The 23,862-nt window shown below is 38.5% G+C and overlaps 2 protein-coding genes across 2 annotated transcripts; both read right to left on the bottom strand.

Annotated features, from left to right (window-relative positions):
• Positions 1-1,601: 1,601 nt before the first annotated feature.
• On the bottom strand, positions 1,602-5,153 carry psma4 (proteasome 20S subunit alpha 4). Its single transcript, XM_065297756.2, has 9 exons — positions 5,068-5,153; positions 4,590-4,618; positions 4,451-4,493; positions 4,197-4,359; positions 3,999-4,076; positions 3,829-3,917; positions 3,625-3,755; positions 2,091-2,214; positions 1,602-1,889 (listed from the first exon to the last, which is right to left on the bottom strand). Exons 2-9 carry the CDS (start codon positions 4,590-4,592, stop codon positions 1,735-1,737), a joined length of 786 nt encoding a protein of 261 aa, XP_065153828.1. The 5' UTR covers positions 4,593-4,618; positions 5,068-5,153; the 3' UTR covers positions 1,602-1,734.
• A 1,547-nt stretch (positions 5,154-6,700) lies between these two features.
• On the bottom strand, positions 6,701-23,684 carry ireb2 (iron-responsive element binding protein 2). Its single transcript, XM_065291444.2, has 21 exons — positions 23,598-23,684; positions 19,405-19,500; positions 18,500-18,665; positions 18,286-18,423; positions 17,728-17,949; positions 17,559-17,628; positions 12,805-12,988; positions 12,579-12,718; positions 11,927-12,098; positions 11,737-11,837; positions 11,541-11,657; positions 11,307-11,466; positions 11,088-11,223; positions 10,921-11,005; positions 10,564-10,845; positions 10,378-10,482; positions 10,158-10,300; positions 9,917-10,064; positions 9,706-9,828; positions 8,159-8,344; positions 6,701-7,614 (listed from the first exon to the last, which is right to left on the bottom strand). Exons 1-21 carry the CDS (start codon positions 23,620-23,622, stop codon positions 7,501-7,503), a joined length of 2,913 nt encoding a protein of 970 aa, XP_065147516.1. The 5' UTR covers positions 23,623-23,684; the 3' UTR covers positions 6,701-7,500.
• Between the last annotated feature and the right edge of the window lie 178 nt (positions 23,685-23,862).

Raw genomic sequence — 23,862 nt, 5'->3', positions numbered from 1 at the left:
GTCTAGATTCATATAAAAACTGGGCTTGATTCGGTCGTTCTAAAGAGGTGTAAAACACACACATTCAAATTTCTGTGGCATTTTGTAACAACAGACATTTCAAAATGCATCAAAAACTACAAAAAATTCTACTATTTGAAATAATATTTATTTTTAATGTCCTTTCTAATGTTTATATAAACATAAATTCACAAAACCTTTCACTAAAGTACTGATGTTGAGCAGTTGGCCACATACAGTAAAATGAATGGGTCTCTATGGGCCTCTGCTGGTCGAAATGATTATTTCCTAAACTGTGATTCTTTTGTTTTTTTCTAAACACCAAATGGCCAAATTCAACACATAACATCTAGATCAATATCTAAAAACAATTTAAATCAAATTAAGATCAAAATGTATCTGAATTTTTCATAAAAATTTGATATTTTAAAGGTAACCTAATGGTGTAGTTGAGGAATTGAATGGTAAACGGGTACAAAAATCCTTCATATCTCCCAAAACACAGCTTTAATGCATAGATGGGAAGTAAACAAAAAATATATATATTATTTGTATCATTAAAAACGTATATATTTTTTGTAATCACTCCTTTAATTTCTGGGGTCATTTTTACCCCCAAGGAACTCTAACGTGTACAGGAAAATAGTTATAATATTTTATTAAAATACAGTCACACATTTAGGGACATTTTAACCCTTTAAAAATGTAAATATTAACCAATTAATCTTAACACTTGTTATGTCCTGCAACACATTTTGCATGTCACATTTAAAAAATCTGGTAAAAATTATTACATCATAATGTCCTCCTGAATAGGTCCATTTAGTTTTACAAGACCTCTTTCAGCGGAAATTAAAAAATCATAATTTGAGCATTTTGTGGAAAGTAACTACTCTGAAATGGCACATAATTGTAGGAATGACCAATTGTGATGTAATAAAGTATAGGAGAAAAAACAATATAGGGGGCTTTCCCTCAAAACACTTACCTGATGTAGTCCTCATTATTTTGATTGTGGAGATCTGCGGGTCGTTTGTCGATTTCTAGTGTTTTATGTCACGATAATCTCCATTAAAATGTTCTCAACGTAACTGTATTGTCGGGTTATTTGGAGTTCATCGGTAAAACGACGTTTTATCTCTGTGACTGGAATCCGCGCGCGCTTATTCAACACGCGCCAAATCCCGCGAAAACCACCAAGAGTCAGTCAGTATCCGATGTATGCTTATTGAGTCATTTTTAAACATTTATCTTTTACATCCTTCAAAAATGAAATCAAAAATTTTACCCAAATAACATTAGAAGCATATCAATGTACAAATGTCTTGAACTTAACCATTTTGAAACTTACCAGCGTACCAGTATTTGTTTACGACTGGTGCATGCCGATGATGTTGCGCTAACGTTGACGTTGTCGCAGCCTCCGATTCAATAGTTGTCATCATCGTACAGTCTACACGTTTGGCCTATACCCAAGTTTAAATGATCCATGTCGCACAGTGTAATGATCTTTATAGGACTGCAAAAATCCTGCAGTGTATAATCCTGGGCTTTCGATCTTTCCCACTTAAAAATCTTGCAGAACATAATCAACGCAGAAATAACACAAACTGTCACATTTATTTTTTTGTTTTGTCTTTAATAAAGAAAAGAACAGATTGACAGACAGAAAATGATTTCTCTATGAATCCCAGAGGGGCTTTGCGATTTAATAGAAAAGAAGTGCAATGGTTTTTATTTGTCTTTCTCCTTCTGTTCCTTATCTTTCTTGTCTTTCTCTGCTTTGGCTTCTTCTGCTTCGTGTTTCTTGATCAGCTCTTCCACCTCTTTCTGCTTCAGAACTTTGATTCTGGTTTTGCCGTTTTCTCGTGTTAGTGTGGCGATCTCCACTGCACAGATGAGAAAATATAACAAAATATAGAACTTAATTTGTTTTTTCTGAACAGGCTCAGATGGGTTGTGGGTCTTGTATGTGGTGTCATGGTCATAAATAATGCAAAACTCTGCTCTATGCCAGAGTATCTTAATCCACTGGCACCGCATCTGCATGCTAAAACATTTATTCCCTCATGCCAAACACACACACACACCTTTCTCTGCAGACAGCTTGCTGACGTCCATGGTCTTATTGAGCACTTTGACGGCGAGAGCGAGGGCAGCTGATAGAGTCATCTCTCCCTCTTTATAGTCCTGCTTCAGCATCGACACAGCAGCCTGCAACACACACAGACACACTTTAAAGGGGACATATCATGAAAATCTGACTTTTCCCATGTTCAAGTGCTATAATTGGGTCCCCAGTGCTTCTATCAACTAGGAAAATGTGAAAAAGATCAAGCCGGTAACTTAGTTTTGGTAAACCATTCTCTGCAAGCAGGTGAAAAAATAGGTCATTAAAGGTCATTTGGCTCCCCTTGTGATGTCAGAAGGGGATAATACCACCCCTTAATCTGCACTATCCAACCACAGCACTGCCATTTATTGCAGAGATCAGCTCATTTGCATTTTAAAGGACACACCCAAAAACAGCACATTTTTGCTCAAACCTACAAAGTGTCAATTTTAACATGTTATAATAATTGATCTATATGATATTTTTAGCTAAAACATCTCATATGTACTCTGGGGACACTGAAGATTTATTTAACATCTTAAAAAAAGTCTTGTGAAATGTGTATTCAGAGAAAAGCTTACATTTCAAAGATCACAACACAATCATGAATAGACAAAAAATTATAATGAGGACGTTAGCGCCATCAGGAGCACAAAAATATTATTACGGTGCACCAGTAGTGGAAAGCATTGTCCAAATTGTGAATATTCGTTTTGGGCCACTACTTTATTTTTTTGGGACATTTTGCCTTTATTTGACAGAGGTGTATATGAGAGGAAAGGAAAGTACAGGGGTATGGGATCGGCAAAGGACCTCGAGCCGGGAATCGAACTCAGGTTGCCATATGACAGAGCATTGCCCACTACACCACTGGCTCTGACGGGCCACTAATTTTTTATGATAAAAACTTTATTAAACTTTCCAAAGAAATATAAAACTAGTATTGAATTAAACAATCAAGTTTAATAGTTTTTAACTTATTCACTAAAGCAATATAGACGGTTTCATCCGGCGCACGTGCAGTGACGCCATACACGTCTGGATCCGAACTTTACTTCCGGTTTCGTTTTACTTAATGGTCTGACTAGTTGCTAAACTGATCTCTTGAACAAATGCCTCATCGAAAATAACAAATGTTTTGGTTTCCTAGGTAATCTATGTGTTTTTTTTTGTTATATAAACTACGTTTAAAGAACTTTGTTGTTATTTATTCTTACTTGAGTTTACCGGAAGTTATTTGCTATAGTATAGTTTCCAGATTAAATGTCTGTTCTTCGGCTGGGATTTTGTGATATCGTTTTCTAAATAAATGTGACGTGTAGTCCATTGCAATTTATATGTTTTTCATCTTCATGACGCATTTTTGATTGATGCGACTTTTACTCTGGAGCCTAATATAAATAAGGCCTAGTCTAACCTAAACCCTGTCCGGGAAACGCGCCATGATGTTGCATTAGGTGCAAATTCAATTGAACTTTTAATAATCACTCAAATCCAAGTACTCCACTCACTGCGCTGTTGTTGCCGATACACGTGGCTTTCCAACCTCCGTAGTTTCCACTGGGATCACTCTGGTAGAGCTGAAATCCATAATGTTTGTCCCACCCCATATACAGCAAAGAAACACCGAATGGCCTCTTACCTGATAAAACAAAGAGCTTTAACAGGAGCATTAACATTGTTAACAGGTTATGATTTTTAATTCACTGTTGTACCTCCAAACTGTGTGTATGCCTGTTTGATGTCACACAGGGCTGTAACCAACTGCTCGCAGGGAATGGGTTCCTGATATTGTAGGAGATACCTGCACACAAACACACACGTTAAAAATGTAAAGATTAGTCGGGGTCTCATCAACATGGGTTGTGAACAAGGTGTCACTCACCTCTGTGCGATCAGTCTCAGTTCGTTCGTGAGCACGTTGGCGTCTGATGTAATTCCGGCTACGCTGCACGCCATGTCGCTGGATTATAAAATGAATGACACACATTTGGTGTTAGTCAACTCTTACAATACTAAAGCTATGTATTTAAAAAAATCTAATTCATCATGCCTTGACTCAAATGTGCAGATCATTACTCACTCATTGAGTTTGTAAATCTTCTCCGAGAAGAAAACCTCATCCAGAAGTTTATGGATGTTCCTCCTTTCTGCCGCCAGAAGCACACCATCATTGGCTAAAATGCCCAGACAGGTGCCAGCGTGACCGATAGCCTCCATGGCATATTCTACCTGATACAACCGGCCTGCAATAACACAACACACATACTGACGTCATCATTCATATATACATGAGTAATGCATAATAAAATCATATATATGAATGTAGGCTCTTACCCTCTGGAGAGAAGATGGTCGTTCTAGAGTCATATCTTCGAGACTATACATACACACACATGTACAAATAAAGAATAAGTTCAGCATTGTATATGAATAAAATACATAAAAAGAAGATTCATCGTAATGCAATGCTCACCATTGTGTGCTTTAATAATAAAAAAAATCCTGCAAAAATGAGGGAAAAATGCACAATAGATGAGTAACAAAATATACCTGGATGTAAATATGATCAATAACAGAAATTGTGCCGCTGTCATTACCTATAACCCAAAAGCTACAAAATGAAACAGAAACTAGCAAAACACAACAAAGCCACTCACAAAGACACGCACTTTTAGAAAAACACAACGATTTTAAATGAAAAAGAAAAAGGAAATGAAGTACAAATGTGAGTTTTAAAGCTGCTTTCAGTTTCTCCTGTATGAATGTGTTTAGCTTTAGCATTAGCATCTGCATAACAGCATGAAGCAGCAACTTTTCACTGGATATAAAATATCCTTCACACAATTAAACCCACAGCAGCTTTGCTTCTTAACTATTCACGGAAACATCCACATTGATGTGTACATCACGTATAGGATGTAAAATGTAATAAAATAGTGATATTTTCATACCTAAAGTCTGCGCTCGCGCTGTCTGTTCACTGAGGGGACTTGCAAAGAATCTCACTACACCGGGAAGCGCGTCCACTCTGCATTGACGTCAGCCGCGCGTCACGTGTGTTCAGACCGCGCGGTGATTGGCTAATCTTCTCTTTCTGGTTAGCAGTATTAAAGCTGATTATTATTATTATTTCAAGTACTAAAAGAACAAAACATAAATAACTTTAACGAAAGGGTCCCATTATTGGGCGGTCAAGTCCAAGTTGTGCTTATTCTAAGCCCACGAGTTGCAATTTTAAATTCGCTAGACATTTCATTTGAATGGATTTATCAGACGCAGAATTTCGCTCTTAAAAGTGACCCGAATGATCTCGTTCCTTTATATCGTGACATTAATATAGTTATACACTTTATTTTAAATTGACAACAATTTTTACAATTTTATATTTAGTTATTATCGTTGGTGTGATCAGGTTTTAATTGAATGTCAAGATCATTACACAACTAACACTATTTTTAAAACTAATTCTACTTTTGTTTCACTTTGCCTTACAACACGCATTCAAACACGCATTCAAACAAAGGTTAGCGCTGAGGATTAAGATATTTTTTCATTCACACTGTACCTTTGGGGCTGATGGGAGTGGGAGAGCTGGACTAAATATGATTTTCTAGGCAAAAAAAGCATAGCTGCTCACTTCCACAGCGCCCCCAGAGTACGGGAGGACCAATAACAGACGTGGACACACCACTGACAAAAGCCTCTTATTTAAAAAATAAAATACATATAATTTTAATTAAATTAAGCCAAATGTATTCATTATTGCATCTTAAAGTTGCCAAAAAAATTAAAGGAAAACTGTAATTTGTTTTGGAATATTTGTGGTATTTTTTATTTTGGACTTATTTGTGAGCTTCATTCTTTTTATTTAATATTTGTGCCCTCATAATCTTTAATCAAAAATGCAAATCTCCTCCCCTCCTTAAAACGATCTCTCTTTTACTTCCGGTCATATGGTATGGCAGGTTGGCGGGATCCGGGAGAAAATCGCTGCATTAGCAATAGGGATGCTTAACGATTAATCGTGATTAATCGTTAGCAGAATAAAAGTTTTTGTTTACATCATATATGTGTGTGAACTGTGTATAATAACTTTGTATAAATAAATGTACACACATGCATGTATATGTTTTAGAAATGTATACATGTGTATATACACTTGTATATTTATGTATAATTTATATTATATATAAATATAAACACTTAATATATACATTTTTTTTCTTAAAATTATACATGAATGTGTTCATATTTATATATATACATATTTATTATACACAGTTTACACACATATGTGATGTAAACAAAAACTTTTATTCTGCTAACGATTAATCGCGATTAATTGTTTAGCATCTCTAATTAGCAATTAGCAACACGACCCAACTTTAAAAGATTCCAATAAGATTTCAATGGACAAATTCAAATCCAGCCCTGCCTTATTTCATTTCAGAAGCCGGTTTCACTCAGAAAAATGGCACCATGTGAAAATAAGGCAATCGTTACTTACGTGTCGCGGCGACTTTAAGATTCTAAAAACAAAGTTTAAAAACCTTGAATTGACAAGTGAAAAAAATGCAAACTCCACATGCTTAAGTCAATGTTTATTAAAAATTATTTACAATAACAGCATAATCTAACAATGATTTTTTTATTCTACTGCATCAATCACTCCAGCACTTATGAGTTGCATATGGACTTCACATAGAGAATATAAATGCAGCCAAACATCGCAAAACAGCGTGTCAGTTTCTCCTTGAAGGCGAACAGCACTGTTAAAAAAAAATACCAAAACAAACCAGCCTTCATTTAGATCTCTAATGTGTTAAGTGACTCAAAATGCTGTTGATGAAAATCAAATAAACATATCCTGATGATCATGTTTGTAGACAAAAGTCTTGGACCTTGTCAGACGTTGTCCTAAAAAGAGAAACTTCGGACTTCCTTTGATATTTTTACATCATTGTTAATCACAATGTTAGACAAGGGATGACCAGAATAAATAAAGTGACACTTCACTGGATCGGATCAAAACTAGTGCTTTTTCTTTGTGATGGTAAGATGAACCTTCATAAAGAAGAGAGATGTTAAGTAACAGTATGCCTGGACGTCGCTGTATACATGAGCACTTTCACTTTTAATGTGCTTGTGTCAAAATCAGCACCGTAAGGGAGCAACAAAGCCTCTTCTCAGATCAGTGACTGTGAAAACACAGCTTTGGAGAAAAACGCTGGACATTTGTTTTTAAGTGCTAAAGGAGGAGGTCCTCCTGGAATGGAGGATTTGGCGAACCGGAGGCACAGCTTACAGAGTTCAAACACCTCCTGAAGGCCTCTAAGTGGCGCTGTGCTAACCCAAGGTCCATGGTGTGTTTCTAATTTCTTACGTTATGGCAACAGGGATCGAGCCACGTACTTCAGGATGCCCCCGTGTCGGAAAAACTCAACGTCCATCTCGTTCTCAAACAGAGAAACCACGCTGAAACTCTTGCCCGTGCTCGTCTGAAAACACAAAAAGATTATGAGCTCATTCAAACAGTGAGGTGTAATTATGAGATTAGGACTGAATTAGCAGCTTTCGGGAATTTAAAATAATTGTGATGAATAGCATTTGTTGAAGTTAACATGATAAATCTCTAAAGACAAGAGATTTTGAGTGCACTTAGTTTTAATTAATTCATTTTCCCCGGTATATAAAAGTTAAAATATTTATCTTTACAAATGCACTTGAATTCTTTATTGTGTATATTTAAGGTTGGCCGTGACAGTTCTGTATAGACCATTTCAAAAGATGTAAACAACACTGTTCCAGTTCCAGAAACACTTCCTGTTTTAGTTTGTGACTTTTTTCACATACATCATTATCTTGAAGATGTTTGTTTAACTTTTTGATTCAGTTCTATATGTTCTGTTGGTTGTAATTTATCCCAACGTTTATCTAGTGTTAAAAAACTGAAACAGGAAGTGCTTCTGGACCAGTGTTGTTTACATCTTTTGAAAAGGTCTATTATCAAATCATGCTGACCTGAGGCAGTTGTTGCTTTACCTGTACTGTGATCATCTGTCCCGGCGTGAGCTCCTGAGGGAAGCTGATGGTGAATCGCTCTTTCCCACACAGTTCCAGCGAGTCTGCGTTTTCTCCGGGCATGAACCGCAGCGGAGCGATGCCCATTCCCACCAGATGATTCTTGTGCATCTTCTGAAAGCTCTCCGCAATCACAGCGCGCACACCCTGAACACACACATACAAATATTATGATTAAAACTTATGTTTGGGTTTTGAGCAAAGATCAGTTGTTTTTTTCCACCATTGATGAGTTATCTTGTAGATCAAGACAACGCTTCCTCTTTTATGCACTAGGTGGCGCTCTTACCCAACTTACAAACACTGAAACATCTACAGAACCAAAAAACAGTAAAACTCTGTATATGTTTAAGGGGTGACCCCGAATAATCAAAGATTCGATGCTTCGATAGGAGAAGCTTGATTCGACTACCAATCTTACAGTCGAATCGTTGAAGATGTGTAATGAAATTCGGATAATTTAGTTTTGGATGTATAAAGGTGCACATTATCTGATTTCACATATATACAGCGTATAATCATATTGATATACAAAAAATATGTGAAGAAGTAGCTTTCAATAAATATTGCGTGAAAAACATAAATAAGTGTGCGTGAATAAATCTTTGTGTGATGTTCTGTATAATGTCGGGCTTAAAATGTTATGAGAAATCATTTTAACAAATGTTTATACACATTAGGGCTGGAAACTAGTCGATTACGTCGATTTGCCGGAAATGCGCCGATTTTTTTACCCAGCCCTAACACACACACACACACACACACACACACACACACACACACACACACACACACACACACACACACACACACACACACAATATTCGACTAAAGAAAGATTCGACAATTCTGGTTCAAATATGTAAATCCTCAGACGGGGACAGCCAAAGTAAGTTTTGATCATCATTCTGAATCTGATCTCTAACAAAAAACTTTTGTATTTTTGAAGAAACCTACCCATATTTGAGAGGTGATAAATAAAGAAATGATGATAGAATGAAACTTTTTTTTTGAAAGCAGAGGATCAGTTCTTTCATTTGATATATTGTATGTTTATAGACGGTTTCATCGGACGCACGTGCAGTGACGCGATACTCTTCTGGTCCGAACTTTACTTCCGGTTTCAGTTTTTTTAATGATCTGACTAGTTGCTAAACTGAACTCTTGAACAAATACCTCATAGAAAATAACAAATGTTTTCCTAGGTAATCTACGTGTTGTTTAGTTTGCTTGGTAAATAAATAAACTTAGTTTAAAGTACTCTGTTGCTATTTATTCTTAGCACAATATTAAAGATATTAAAAATACATGGCACTCCTAAAACTGAACATATCCAAAACAAAGTTAGATATTAAGCGGTGAGTATGTGAAATATGTGGGTATAATGAATAATTTTATTGTTTTCCTCACTGTTGTAAGTCGGATTAAAGTGGATAAACTTTAAATAAAAGCGCCTGGTAAACACTTCCTAAATGAATGAATAGAAGCAGTGGATTATGGTACAGTACCAGTAAATAAGGTCCTTTAGCAGCCCAGTCACGTGAGCTACCAGAGCCGTACTCTTTTCCTGCCAGGATGATGACGGGAACTCCGTCTCTCTGATAGCGCTCAGCAGCTTCAAACACATCCATCTGCGACAGAACAACACACGAAACATGAACCCAGCATCTTTTCTCAAAGCTCATATCACGTTCACACAGATTGGGTCTCTTCACGTACTGTCTGTCCCGTTGGAATGTGCAGTGTTTTGGGTCCGGTCTTCCCGATGAGGCGGTTTTGAAGCTTTATGCTGGCGAATGTTCCTCGAGTCATGACGGCATCGTTTCCTCTCCGTGCGCCGTAGGAATTAAACTCACGAGGGGTCAAACTGAAAAAATTTAGTAAAGGACACATATACATATAAACAGATACATTTACAAAAATAGTATTGAGGGACAAAAAAGTCTATAAATGGTCTCACCGTTTGCTCTGAAGGTATTTGGCGGCAGCGCTGACTCTAGCAATGCTGCCAGCTGGAGAGATGTGATCAGTTGTTACTTTATCACCCAAAAAGAGCAGGGCGTGAGCACCGTCAATGGATTGAGGAGCGCTTACTTCTTTAGACTGAGAAGGAGAGAGAAAATGGATGTTGGTACTGAAGCGGTGATTCCCAAAAAGATCTGGAACAGGGTAACACTCACCAGTTTGCTGAAGAAGGATGGACAGCGGAGGTAGGTGGATTTGGGATCCCACGGAAAGAGGGAAGATTTGGCCGACTCTAAACTGTTCCAGAACGCATTTCCTTTCTGCAAATAAAAAAAAACATTTGTCTTAGATGTAAACTGATTGTTTATGATGCTCTGTAAAGAATAATGACTTCCTCTCACCTCCACCCGGCTTCTCAGCTCTTTGAACATGGAGGCGATGACGACGTTCTCCTCCGTGTGTTGCACTTCCTCTTTAGATGGCCAGATATCCCTCAGAAACACCTCATTTCCCTCCGAGTTTACACCTAGCGGTTCTTTCTCCAGGTTAATGCTGACTGTACCTGCGATTGCGTACGCAACCACCAGCGGGGGCGAGGCCAAATAATTTGCCCGTACGCAGTCGCACAGGCGTCCTTCTAAATGCCTGTTTCCAGAAAGCACGCCACACGCCACCAAATCCCCCTGTGAACGGCAACAGTTCAGATTAATACGCAGAAGACTAGATATAAAGAAAGAGAGATAGGAGCACTTCTTCACCTGCTTGATGGCATCTACCACACTTTCAGGTAAAGGTGCTGTGTTACCCACACACGTGGCACATCCATAACCAACCACCTCGAACCTGTAACGCATTAACATTTTTGTTGGTTATAAGAACACTTAATAGTAACCGGCGTGTATGTTTACATGTATGCCATGCATACCCAAGTTTCCTGAGGGAGGGCAGGACTCCGCTTGTGTTCAGGTAATGTGTGACCGTTCCACTTCCAGGCACCAGACTCGTCCTGATATACGGTTTGACTGACAGACCAGCCTCAACCGCTTTCTTTGCCAGCAGACCTGAACCAAACACACAAATACGTTTTTTTTACAGTGTCTAGATTGTGACGATAGCTTAGATTTTGCGCGTGTTGATGTTTCACCTGCGGCAAGCATGACAGACGGATTGCAGTTATTGGTGCAGCTGATGATGGCAGCGATGACCAAGGAGCCGTGCGCGAGATTGTACTCCGCCCCATCGTGCAGGAAAGGGATCTGGATTCCCTGTTTGTCTTTGGATATGTGGAAGCCCTTAAAACCCACCTGTGCATAGACATGGATAAAACAAAACTGATGTGCAATGTGCAAATTGGACATGTGTGCAGGTGTGCACTCACCTTCTCGTTCAGGCAGTTTATGAAGTCTTCCTTCATGCAGGACACGGCCACTCTGTCCTGCGGCCGTTTGGGTCCGCTGACGTGAGGCACAATGGAACTCAGGTTCATCTCAATGACCTACGACACCAACGACATTGACTCTTTGTAAAAATGTTAAACATATCCGCCCATTTCGATGACTTTTAATGAACCACACCTCAGAATACTGCGGCTCTTCTGATTGGTCATCGTAGCTTCTAAAGAGTTTCACAGCCTTTAGATAGTCTCCTAAAAGAGCAAGCTTTTCCTCACTGCAGACTGTCAGGAAAACAAAACATTTTATAGTTACATAATACACTAACTAAAACTTAAGCTATATCATGTAGCGTACGCAAGATGGTACGTACTGGTATGTTTAAAGTGCTGCAGGGTGATGTCATCCACAGGAAAGAAGCTCACGGTGGCATTGTATTCCGGGCACATGTTAGCGATCGTGTTCCGGTCAGGAGCTGAGAGCTGTGACACACCGGCCCCAAAGAACTCCACAAACTTCCCACCAATTCCAGCTTGACGCAAGTGCTGAGAAACAAAGATCCGACAGACTGTTAATAAATATTTTGCATATAGTGATGATTCACACTGCAATCTCCCCAAAAAAGGTCCCACTCCTTTAATACCTTTAAACATTAACTTTAAGTAAAGTTTAAAATTCCCTGACTTTCATTGACTAAGAAGCTGAATTTCCATGACCTGCGTTCGGGATGTCGTGAGCCTGGATTATGGAGTGTAGACTGTGAACTGTTAAAATTGTAGTCAGCAGAGGCTTGGACCAGGAAATGGTATTCCGTACGTCACAAGTGGATTACATTTTGATAAATGCAACAAACAAAAATTCCTGATATTCCATGATTTGAACAAAAAATATAAAATTCCCTGACTTTCAATGTCTGGAAAAGACCTTTAAAAATTCCATGATATTCCAGAAATTCCATGACCCGTGCAGTAGCTAATCATCTTTCTATCTGTAATATCGTAACCCACTAGAAGAGCTTGATGTACCTTTGTGATTCCCAGGACAACGTCGATGGATGTGGTGAGGGGATTTATAGATCCCACAAGTTTACAGCCCACAACTTCGGGTAAAGTCAAAGTCACTGGTTGACCTAACATGACTGCCTCTGATTCAATTCCTCCAACTCCTGACAGAGAAAGAGAGAGATAAAGTTATAGGTATTCACCATAATCGATATAAACCAGATAAAAGGAGCTATAGATGTATGCTCACCCCAGCCTAGAATGCCGAGACCGTTGATCATGGTGGTGTGAGAGTCTGTTCCCACTACGCTGTCTGGATAAATAAACCCCTCCCCCTCCTGTACCACCCGACACAGGTACTCCAAGTTCACCTGATGCACCGCACCGATGTCTGGAGGAACCACGTTGACATTTTTAAAGGCTTTTGAACACCACTAGAGAGAAGAAAAGCACAGCAAGATGAAATCCAATTCTTTTTTACTTTCGTAATAAATGTGTCTGGTGTTTTTAACTCTTTCCCCGCCATTGACGAGATTTCTCGTCAATTAAGAGAAAACGCTTCCCCGCCAATGACGAGATATTCCGTCTTTCCGCAATACCGCTATTATCCACCAGGTGGCGCCCTTCCGCAACTTTTTAAAACCGGAAGTATTGCCCTATGCCAAGCTGCTGCATGTCCGTGTCTGTTTTAAAGATCGCTCTGAATGGGATCTCTATGAAAAGTCCGTCATAAAAATGGAATTATTTCTGCTTTTTGCTCAAAATATGGTGTTTTTGCAAAAACCTACCCATATTCAAAAGCTGATTGCAAAAGAACCACTAAAGGTAGGATGAAACGGTTTTTTTTGTTTGAAAGCAGAGGGTCTGTTCTTTCATTTGGTATATTGTATGTTTATATATTTAAAGAAGAACATTTTCTGGAAGGCATTAAACTTTGGTGAAAATCATGAAAAACGCTGGCGCTGGCTGGCAACTTTTTTTAAAAACGCTGGCGGTGAAAGAGTTAAGCACAATTGTCTGTTTATTCCTCAGGGACCATAGAAGACGAGATTTGTTCACTGCACCAAACAAAAAACTGGACACAAGCTCATATATTTATATATGTCTGTTAATATTTTCTGTTAATCTTTATACAGGACCATACTAAAGTTTTCTAATGCTAACTTAGTGTGACAATGTAAATATGTAGCCTATAGTATATATTGCAAGATGATATTATCTAATTAAACAGTAAACAAAATATATAATAGCTTTCAAATTTGCGTTATTGTTTGCAGCTTATTATTGCATGGATCACACAAGACTATTGTTTAACATATAAATTACCTTCTCAACATAATGATCATATTAAAACGTGTCTTCTCTACCTAGATTTACTAGAGACGGATTGTGAAACAGAAGATTGTGTGTGTCACTGATTAAATCAAACAACCGATCACAGGTGCGAGGATTCCCGTCATTGTCCCGCCCCCACAGTCCCAAAGTCATCTTGATCGAGCAAGTACGTGTGGTGCAGCTGTGAGCGCATAGAGAAAGTCGATCGAGCGCTCATCCCAGCCTTTACTTTATCATCCCAGCCTTTTTACTTAACTTTTTACTTTGCTCGCGTGACTTTGAACAGAGGTGCGCTCTTGGGAGGACGTTTTTCAGCACGCAATTAGTGTTCTGTGAACACGCGAGAATGCTTTACCGCGCGCGAATAGTGTTCTGCGCGCTCGCTAAAATGCTTTTCCGAACATGGATAGTGTTCTGCGCTCGTATCTATCGCACGCGCGTGGTTTTTGTGCACGCGAGTTTTGTGTCTGAATTAACAGCATATAAATCTATTGATCATTTGAAAAATTAAGACCTCCGTGAAAAATTCAAGACTTTGAGGTGAAATTCAATACCTTTTAAGGCCTTAATATGGGAAAATGAAATTCAATACTTTTTCAAGACTTTTAAGACTCCGCGGGTACCCTGTTCCTATATGGTTTTAACCAGCATGCACATTTATAGCAGTTTTACAGAAAACATATTAATACAGGAAATATATATTTTTTCTTTATCATTCACCAAAATGTGATAACCTTTTCTAACTAATAATTGTTCCTTTTTCTGATATAATTCAATATAAGTTTAAAAATACAAGAAATGGTTATTTCAAGTCTTTTTCTACTTGTGTTAAATTGCAAAAGTTAAATGCTACATCAATATAAATCGTAGAAACATAAATAATATATTCATCACAAGACATTCAGGGTTGCCAGGTTTGCATAATAGAACCAGCCCAATAGTCAGTCAATACTAGCCTAATGTTCCTCTTTCTCAACTGGCAGAGCATTATACGAGTAACACAAAAGGTCAAAAGGTTCAATCCCAGGGAACTAACAAACTGATAAAATGCCACCCTGTAATGCACTGCTAAGCTTTGGATAAAAGTGTCTCCCAGATGTTTAAAAATAAAATATGCCATATCTAAAATATATATTAAACAGTCAATTTTGCATAAACATAATAATAAAATAAAAAAATCACTGTAAGGCATTATTCAGATGGGATAAGTTTTCCAAACAACCTACGAGTTTCACTGTGTCCCCCATGACGTATGTGATTTAATGTACCGAACTAAAATTCACAGGCTATTCCACAGATGGGAGGGTCTGTTTCGTGTTTGGGCATTGCAGAAGATCACATGCTCTGGATACGCGCATTCGTGATGTTTAAAATTTGGCAATGTTTTGAAACTTAAGTCCCCACAGGATCTCTTTAATATTTTTGGTCAATTTGCACAGGATTATAAATCTCAGTAAAATATTCAGAAATGGGAGAGGTAACTCGGAGGGGGAGGAGTCAGGAGTGATGATGTTACTGCGCGCCGAGGTCGAAGTGCTGCAAACTAACCCCGGATTTCACCCGACTGCGAAATGCCTGCAGCCAGGGGCGGAGCCAATCTGTTTCCTTTCAAGTCAATGGCTGTGTCACAATTCAAAGGCTGCGACCTTGTAAGGACGTATTTTAAGACCGATTGCGTCACAGCAGCGCGACTTGAGGCTGGTAAGGCCGTCCCAATTCAAAGGATGCTTAGAATGAAGCCTCAAAATGCGTCCTCATTTCTCCGCGCTTTTAAGGATAGAATGAATGGATCCTTAACAGCCGAGGATATCCCAAGAGTCATTGCGCGTCTGCAACGGCTGAATATAATGGGTGGATATTCTAAAATAAACAATTAAAACCTTTATTAAATAAAAGTGTATTTATCAGAAAACATTTTTTCTTGTCACTGTTTTAGTATTATAAGTTATGTTTTGTGTTAATATTATTTGTTTATGTTGCGTATATTTCTAAGGTTGATTAATTTGATATACTGTTGAATAGTTTGAAACTACATCAACGTGTCAAATTTCTAAAATAAATTAATATTTTTCTGATTTCATATTTATTTTAATAAGTCAGAAACGTCCGCTGTGTCCTGCTGACAGGCGCATGCAGCGGGTGACGCCAATTATGAGTCCACCGAAGGTTAATCTGTCTCATTTCAGTTCTCTTCGCGAACTTCTGAAGCTTCCACCTTGATAGACCGAGTGCTCACCTTATGCTTATAAGGTTGCAGCCCTTGAATTGGGACACAGCTAATGTGTGCATTTCCACTGCGTTCCGAATCGACTATATCGCGTGATCATACCTGAATTCGTGAGATCTAGTATTGTGATCTGGTCTGGTCCAGCAAAACGTCATAATTTAACATCATAATGGGCGGAGACAGAACTAGATATTGCGCGATCATCACGTGAATTTGCGAGACCTCACTGGTCCTCCTCACTTCAGCACGCAGCCGCTCTGCAACAAATACAGAACCGGTGGGTATTGGCAGATGGCGGAGTGCGTAGCTGTAATGCAGTGGAGCTGCACAAAGTACAACATCAGGGTTTCCCGTAGCACATTTCAGTTCGGGCGGCCCGCCTAAGCTGGGAAACCCTACGGCCTTAACTAGGTCGTCCAAAAAAAGTATAATCATTTCAATGCACAAAAGGCCGTCAAGTGCATCTCGGACAATTGCGCGTACGCGCTTACACCGTGAGTGGGCACGCACCTCACAAGGATGAAATGAGAAAGACCTGGTCTGGACCGTCACTGTCTGGAGGATAACTAGCCAGTTGATACAACATCTCGGAGAATAGAGCGGACGCACTTCACACCACACAGCGTAATGAGATAAAGACCTGGTCCGTCATGTCTGGAGGATAGCCAGTTGATAAAACAAATGTCCGTGAGAACTGTAAGTGGACTTATGTTTTGGGTTTATTTAAGCCTGTTTTTGTATTAGTCTATAGTTCAAATTTAAAGTAAATTAGCTGGTGATTTTTTGTTTGAGCAACCTGCTAGCTAGGTTTCACGTGCCTGTTGATTAGATATAATTTTTGAGTGCTCTTGCTCACTTTATTTACCGGTATGTGCATTATTTACATGCTACAGTAGTTACACAGTAGTTACAGATAATGTCATTAATAGTGGGAAATAATCAGTTTTTTCCATTTTTGTACAATCTATAATCGTTCTCCAGATGTTCTACAACATTTGCTTTAGTTTGTGATTATTAACCCTTTAGTTTCACTTCATCAAGCAGCTATTTCAGTTAGAGGTAAAAATATTGATTGTATTGCCACGCCCTTGGCCCCAACCCTAGCACCTTAACTAACAAATTTTCTGCGAGAAACACTGAATATACGCGTGTTAGTACGACCTTACGGCAGATCACGTTGACCAAAACATGAAAAGAACCATGTACAGCTGATGAACTAAATTCTTTCAATTTTCAATAACCCCTTAAAACTCTAGTGTAAAAAAACAAAAAGCTAAACATGCCACATATTTTTGGAAAGCTGAAATTCTTGTGATTTGAATGATGTAAACCGTTTAACGATGCAATCAACACAGCAGGTAAAATTTGTGTCCTTTTTAGCCTTTTTACAGGAACTCCAAGGGAATAAACCGCAGATTTGGAAACACAGGGTGAAATCTCACCTTAAAGAACTGCAGTCTCTCTTTATTTCTGTTCAGCTCTATTTCTTGGTTCTTAAGCATCGTCTCAGGCCTGTGGGTGTCAAAAAAAAAAAAACGTGTCAAAAGAGAATGTAAACAATAGAAGGGAGTAAATACTGTGTGTGTGTGTTTGCGTAAGGTGTAGCCGTACTCTGATACAGGCTGCAGGTGGAAGGGGCACAGCAGTGGTGTGTTCTCTATCTGTACGGCTGGGGTTCGGCCACTGGGGGCGTCTGAGCATGCTGCTTTACTGCAACCGCGCCCTTGACCCCCACACTGACTGCTGCTGCTACCCCCACGAGGCCGACCTGGGAGAGATTTGGCAGCGGACCCATGACTGTCGTCCACGGGGGTGGGAGGGCTCTGGATGGCACTGAGAAACAGGTAGGGCACTTTTTAGTATGTTTACACTGTGTAGTGTCACGTGACTTTTTATCATAAATTGGTACCTATAAAACAGTGAAAACATGTTATTGTCATGCCTGTTTAAGACGAGGTGACAGACACGGAGAGTGAAGACTTACATACTAAGCTATCCACAATACATCACCACCACCATAATAACTGTGTGCGTTACAAGACCTAAACAATTATTAAAGGCTCTTATAGTACTTTATGTTCATACTGTGATTATTGGGTTTTAAGACATAAGTGCTGTTTTATTCTTTCCTTCATCCCTTGAGAGATAAGACTCAGAGTTCACTCTCACCATTTGCTGTAGTCGATCTGCAGTGAGTGATCGACGATGAGGTCCGTAGGGCATTTAGGGTTTACGAGGCTCGGATCGACCCCTTGTTTAGCTAAAGCATCCCTCATGGCGGCCAGATCCACCATAGCAGGGATACCCCTAAAAACACACAGAAATAATTCAGTACACACTCAACACTATAAACAAGCCCAGTAGACACAACCATGTGACTCACGTGAAATCCTGCAGCAGAACCCTCGCAGGTAAGAACGGAACCTCGGCTTGGTTCTGCTGCTTCTGCCAGTCCAGAATACTGGAGACATCTTCTTTCTTCACATAAAACCCATCACACTTTCGAATCGCAGCCTCCAGCAGAACCCGCATACAGAATGGGAGTTTTTCTGTAGCATGAGAGACGCTTAGTGTTTTATATATATTTATACCATGGGGCTGTTAAATGCTTCATTGTGATTGGCTGAGAAATGTTTTACAGGAAAGTATTATTGTTCAGTACATGCACACCTATGAAGTAGTTCCAGGTAACACATTACCACCAGTGGCGGCCCGTTAGTGCTCTTTCAAGGGGCACAAATTCAAAATATGTGTTCGGAGTGTCGTGTGTGTTGCTCGTGTTTTCGAAATATGTGTTTGATGCGTCAAGTGAACCTATGTGCATCACGTGTTTTGTCAAAATAAGTGCCTGCTGCACACACGTCAACACCGTTTATGATAAAAGAGACGCTCACGTTCACAAAATACACGCAAGGTTGATTAAGCATGAGATTATGCAAGTATCTGGCAAACACGAGTGTCTTTTTTACATAAACCCTTTAGATGTCTGCAGCAGGCACTTATTTTGACGTAATGCACATGGGTTCACTCGACACGTCGAACACATATTTTGAAATAACGAAACACACACATGACGGGCTACATACATGTTGTGACCAACTTCGCATCATGTACCCACGGAAAAAAAAAGAAATCACCGGCCGCCACTGGTTACCACCTCGGGTATCTAAGCCTTGCTGAGTTTGATATCTTTATCCCGTACATGTCACCCTTGCCATTTTTTAAGCATGATTTCCTGTTAGACTGTGGTCAAGTTGTTTTTTGACAATTAAAGTTTCTCAAACTCACCATATCTGACATCATCAAGCATCTGTGGGTTGAAAAATCTTCGCTCTTCATATTGTTCCCCCCGAAGTGTGTCGATCAAATGCCCAAATGGATGCTCTGTATAAAACAGTGAGTGTTAAATTAAAAAATACTGAATTCGCTAATAGATGGATCTAATTTTGACAGGAAATAGATGCAGTATGTGTCTGAATGGCTCAATATAACAACGTTCAATTATCTTATTTGTATTTAGACTTGGCTATGACCATGCACCTGCTATGACTGAACAGAACTGGCCCAGATTACAACAGAAAGACAGACTGCTCACTAAACACTAAACAGTCTCTGTTCAAAGCTTGTTGGCCTTCAAATCTTTCCTTTTTAAGTTCCCAGCAGCACACAGAAGCCATAGCTATAAACGGAAGACAAACATAACCAAAGCACTGAGACCACGAACAGTTCAATGGGTTCCCATGAAATCATGTTTTGAATTTTTTATTTATTCTTATTAACACCATTCGAGCATCTATGGCTATATTCATGGTGAGAACCGGTTAATCCACACACATATTGATGCATAGACATGTTTGGGGAAGAGCAATTTCACATCTAAAATCCAACAAATTTGCATGTTTTTGGCCTGTGACGAGAAAAAGGAGTACCAAAGGTAACAGTAAAGTAGCTGACACAGCGAGAACATGAAAACACCACACAGAAATGCCTCGAAGAAATTATATTTCTGTGATTATTTGCAGACCATGATGTCATTCCAATCACTAACTAACTAGGTATGCTGTTAATATTTCTTGTGAAACACATAAGTAAACATTTTTGAAGAATTGTTCAATTTTTTGTCAAGTAATAACAGGTTACAGTGACCACTGCTGTCAGACTTCAAAGGGGCAATAAAACATAGAAGTCCATGTGACTGAGAAACTTAATTAAGTCCGGATGCAAGTTTAGTATGGAACACTTTTGGGATGTTTTTTGTCTAATTTGTGGCTTGGCGATCACTGGGGCAGCAAAGTATACACTAAAGTCTGCACGGGACTGTTTTTCGTCCCGCTCCTGCAAGGATCGCTTCCGCACCACTCTGTGTTCACCCGCTATCTGAATAAAATTCTTTATTTTCCAACCCGACAGATCCTGCGAAATGTAAAAACTTGTTTCCAGAATCTCAAATATAAGAAATATAAAATGTATGCTATTTTAAAGTTATATTTATTCATCTTGTCAACATAAAAATATTTTAACATTGTACTTTTTTCTAAACATCCGTGACTTAAATTATTAGCAAAATTAACATGAATAACATTAGAAAAACATGTTGTTGACTGATGATGGTTTGCGGATACGAATTGCGGATACGCTGCTCTGTCAAAGGATGTTGGGATGTCGGAAGTGGGCTATTGTCAGACTGCCTGTTCCAATTCAAGGTACACCAGAGTTCTGACTAGTGATAGGACAATATATTGCACAGGCCAGTATATCGGACGATATTTTGATTTTTTTTTTTATCAGCTGACAGATCATTTCAAACGGCCAAGAAATATTTCTATTACTTAAATATGATGTTTGTAATAAAATAGACATTCAGTGTCACTTGTTCTGTAAAGCCAAAGTCTGTCAGACAGTAAAATGACGAATCGTTATTCACTTTTTAACATGACGTTATGTTGTTTCACACACAACACCACACTACTTTAACACACTTATTAACAGTACCATAATATGTCAGATCCACATTAATTATGTCTTGTAAATATGTTTTAAGTACTTTAAAAGGGTATATTTATAAATGTATGCATATAAGTTTTTTTTCTAGTTTCACCAATTTTCTGTTTGTATCTTATTTACCGTGATAACATTTGTGTTATATCAGCAAACCAGCTTTCTAATATCGGTATCGTCCAAAAAAAAAAAAAAAAAAAAACATATGCACTTATTGGTCGACCTCTATATCTGACCACTACTGTCTTTTATTCAGAAATTTAATCCCACAATGCAAGAATCCTTATTGGGGTCCCGCGGGAAAGCAGACCTCTTGTACAGTGGTTCCCAAAAGAAGGGGTCAGGATCCCTAAGGGGGTTGCGAGACAGCGAGGGAGGGAGCGAAATAATTTTCAAAAGTTTCAATATTTTTCAATAATTTTTGTTACAATTAGAAATGGCATATTTTTATCCATTATTTTAACAACATATAAAAAAGTTGTAGTTTAATAAAAAATAAAATCCCATCAGCATTTTCGACCTAAATTAACCTCAATCGTGACCCCTGGGGTGATTACGACATTATTTGTAGCAGATCAACTTACATCACCACATTAAACATTCAGACATGTACGCGTAGGTCATTTTTATGCTTTGTGTTGTCATTATGCTTGTGTTTGCATATACCTATTAGTGTGATCCGTTGCCCACAATGTTTGTAAAGCCTACTTTAACCATCTCTAAAGATTGGGGCGCATCGCGATTGCTGGCACCATTATTTTGGGGGTCATGGGCTGAAGAGTTTGGGAAACCTTGCTCTAGTATACAGGAATATTGCAAATATACATATCGCAATATGAATATAGCAATTATTTGCCCTAACTGAATGATTTCAAAAGTTACATCAAAGGTTTAGACTGGCGAGGCGAGACAAAGAGTGATGCTTTCTTTCCCTTAAAAGAATGTAAAAAAATCTATGTTGGTTATATAATTTTATTCAATAATATTATAATCCAAGTTGCTTTTACAAACTTAAAGCATCATCATATTGCCAATATCGTACAGCCCAATCAACAGCTGCATAATGGTTTCAAAAATGTTTATTTTTTGTGTTTTCAGAAAATCAACATACAGGTAGGTAAATAAAGATAAAAACTTTCAGACAACTCAATAATTTTCAACTCACTTTCCACCAATCGGAGGGTCAGGAAACTTGACATGAAATGCACACAAGTTCAAAAACAGCAATATATATCGCAGTTTAGGCTCAGTTGCACAAGAGGAGCATGCACGTACATGCTTATCACCCACAACCTACTGCACTTCTTATTGCTGCTGGGGTTAGATTAGGTTAGATTAAATACAGCAACAGAAGACAAACCAGTATATGGTGTGTACATTAACAAAAAACTGTTACATCAACTAAATAAGTGATTCATTCAGTGATCTTTATTTGTGACAGGTTAATCAAGGCACTGTTGACAATACTATCACCATCAGACAGAAAATTACAGTGGGATCAGTCCAGCTGATATGAAGAAATAACCCAAATGTTTGTGTACCATGGTGGCCCGAGTAATTATAATTACACACTCCACCCTATATAGAAAGCCCCTTGCATTTGTGAAACATAATTTAAGTATTAAGTACCTCTGCACAACTGTTTTTTCTTTTGAAAGTCATAATGTAGATTTCAAGTTTAAAGAGACTTCTGGTTTACACAAACTATAAACATAATAAATGTTTACGTTCTATTCTAGCAGGCTATGGAAACCTCTATGATAAACATTATGACTAATCATTCATGTTACATACTTATATTTTTGACATTTGTAATTATTTTGGCCCATCTATGAACCTTTCATATTAGAAAAAACAATCCTCAAGTGCCAGTCATGCCAAGTAAGATGAAACAAGAATATTTACACTTTTAAGTAATTGGGCGGCACCAGTAACTGTATATATAGTATGGTAACGTTACTGTCATAATCATATAACATGGCATTTGCATAATGCAAAGCAGGATATTATAATATGTAAAAATTGTATGTTTATGGTCTAAGTGACGTTTTCAACAAAGCATCTTACAATCAATCTACAAAACAGTGATACGTTAAATGTTAGTGTAAACAAACTACTACAATAATTGAATATTGTACATAATAGTGCTTATCTCAAATCCCAGTAAGCTGCCTACATAGATAATAGCAAGGGAACTATGTTAGCACGCAAAACTATGCTGTCAAGTCTGTCACACATTAGTCAGAGACATAACTAGTTCACTCCGTCCCGTGTGTTTAGTCAAGCCAAATGTCAGTAGCTCTCGCGTAGCATTAGCCGCACCGCTAACGACAAAACCCCCTCCCTCTTCCATATAAAAGCGACTTTCTGACGACTGTCTGAATACACTGTGATAAATTAAAATATGACCGGTTGACTATATCCCTGTCAGTGGTGGAATTAAGGTAAATGTTGCTGTTTTTGTGTGTTTAAAGAGCTCTTACCGTGCTGAGGAGAACCGAGCGCCATGATCAGTCTTTACACGAACACGACTCCACTCGCTCGAGCCACAGCCGGTAGCCAATCAGCGAACAGAACCACCCTGAAATACTAGCCAATCAGAGCCCAGCGTATACACAAAGCATCCAATCAGCAAACAGCATCTCTTAGAGTACTTTATTGGTGTGTTGTTTAGCAACAAATCTTATTGCATATTAATGACGTAGCACTCAGCTTGGTACATAATGTTCAGACAATGAATAAAGCATT

The sequence above is a fragment of the Paramisgurnus dabryanus genome, chromosome 23 (genome assembly GCF_030506205.2).
Source record: "Paramisgurnus dabryanus chromosome 23, PD_genome_1.1, whole genome shotgun sequence".
NCBI classification, from domain to species: Eukaryota; Metazoa; Chordata; class Actinopteri; order Cypriniformes; family Cobitidae; genus Paramisgurnus; species Paramisgurnus dabryanus.
Note: the sequence above shows the minus strand (reverse complement) of the source record. Positions and strands in the feature narration are given on the sequence as shown.

What these genes read in the sequence shown, in the direction of transcription:
- ireb2 (XM_065291444.2), bottom strand. Translation starts at nt 23,622, where the DNA reads ATGGCGCTCGGTTCTCCTCAGCACG. An exon ending in GCAGCACTTTAAACATACCA is followed by an intron (nt 11,838 to 11,926) that starts GTACGTACCATC and finishes TTTTCCTGACAG; the next exon opens with TCTGCAGTGAGGAAAAGCTT. An exon ending in GTCTGTCATGCTTGCCGCAG is followed by an intron (nt 11,224 to 11,306) that starts GTGAAACATCAA and finishes TGTTTGGTTCAG; the next exon opens with GTCTGCTGGCAAAGAAAGCG.
- psma4 (XM_065297756.2), bottom strand. An exon ending in CTGAGACTGATCGCACAGAG is followed by an intron (nt 3,918 to 3,998) that starts GTGAGTGACACC and finishes GTTTGTGTGCAG; the next exon opens with GTATCTCCTACAATATCAGG. An exon ending in GTATCGGCAACAACAGCGCA is followed by an intron (nt 2,215 to 3,624) that starts GTGAGTGGAGTA and finishes TGTGTGTTGCAG; the next exon opens with GCTGCTGTGTCGATGCTGAA.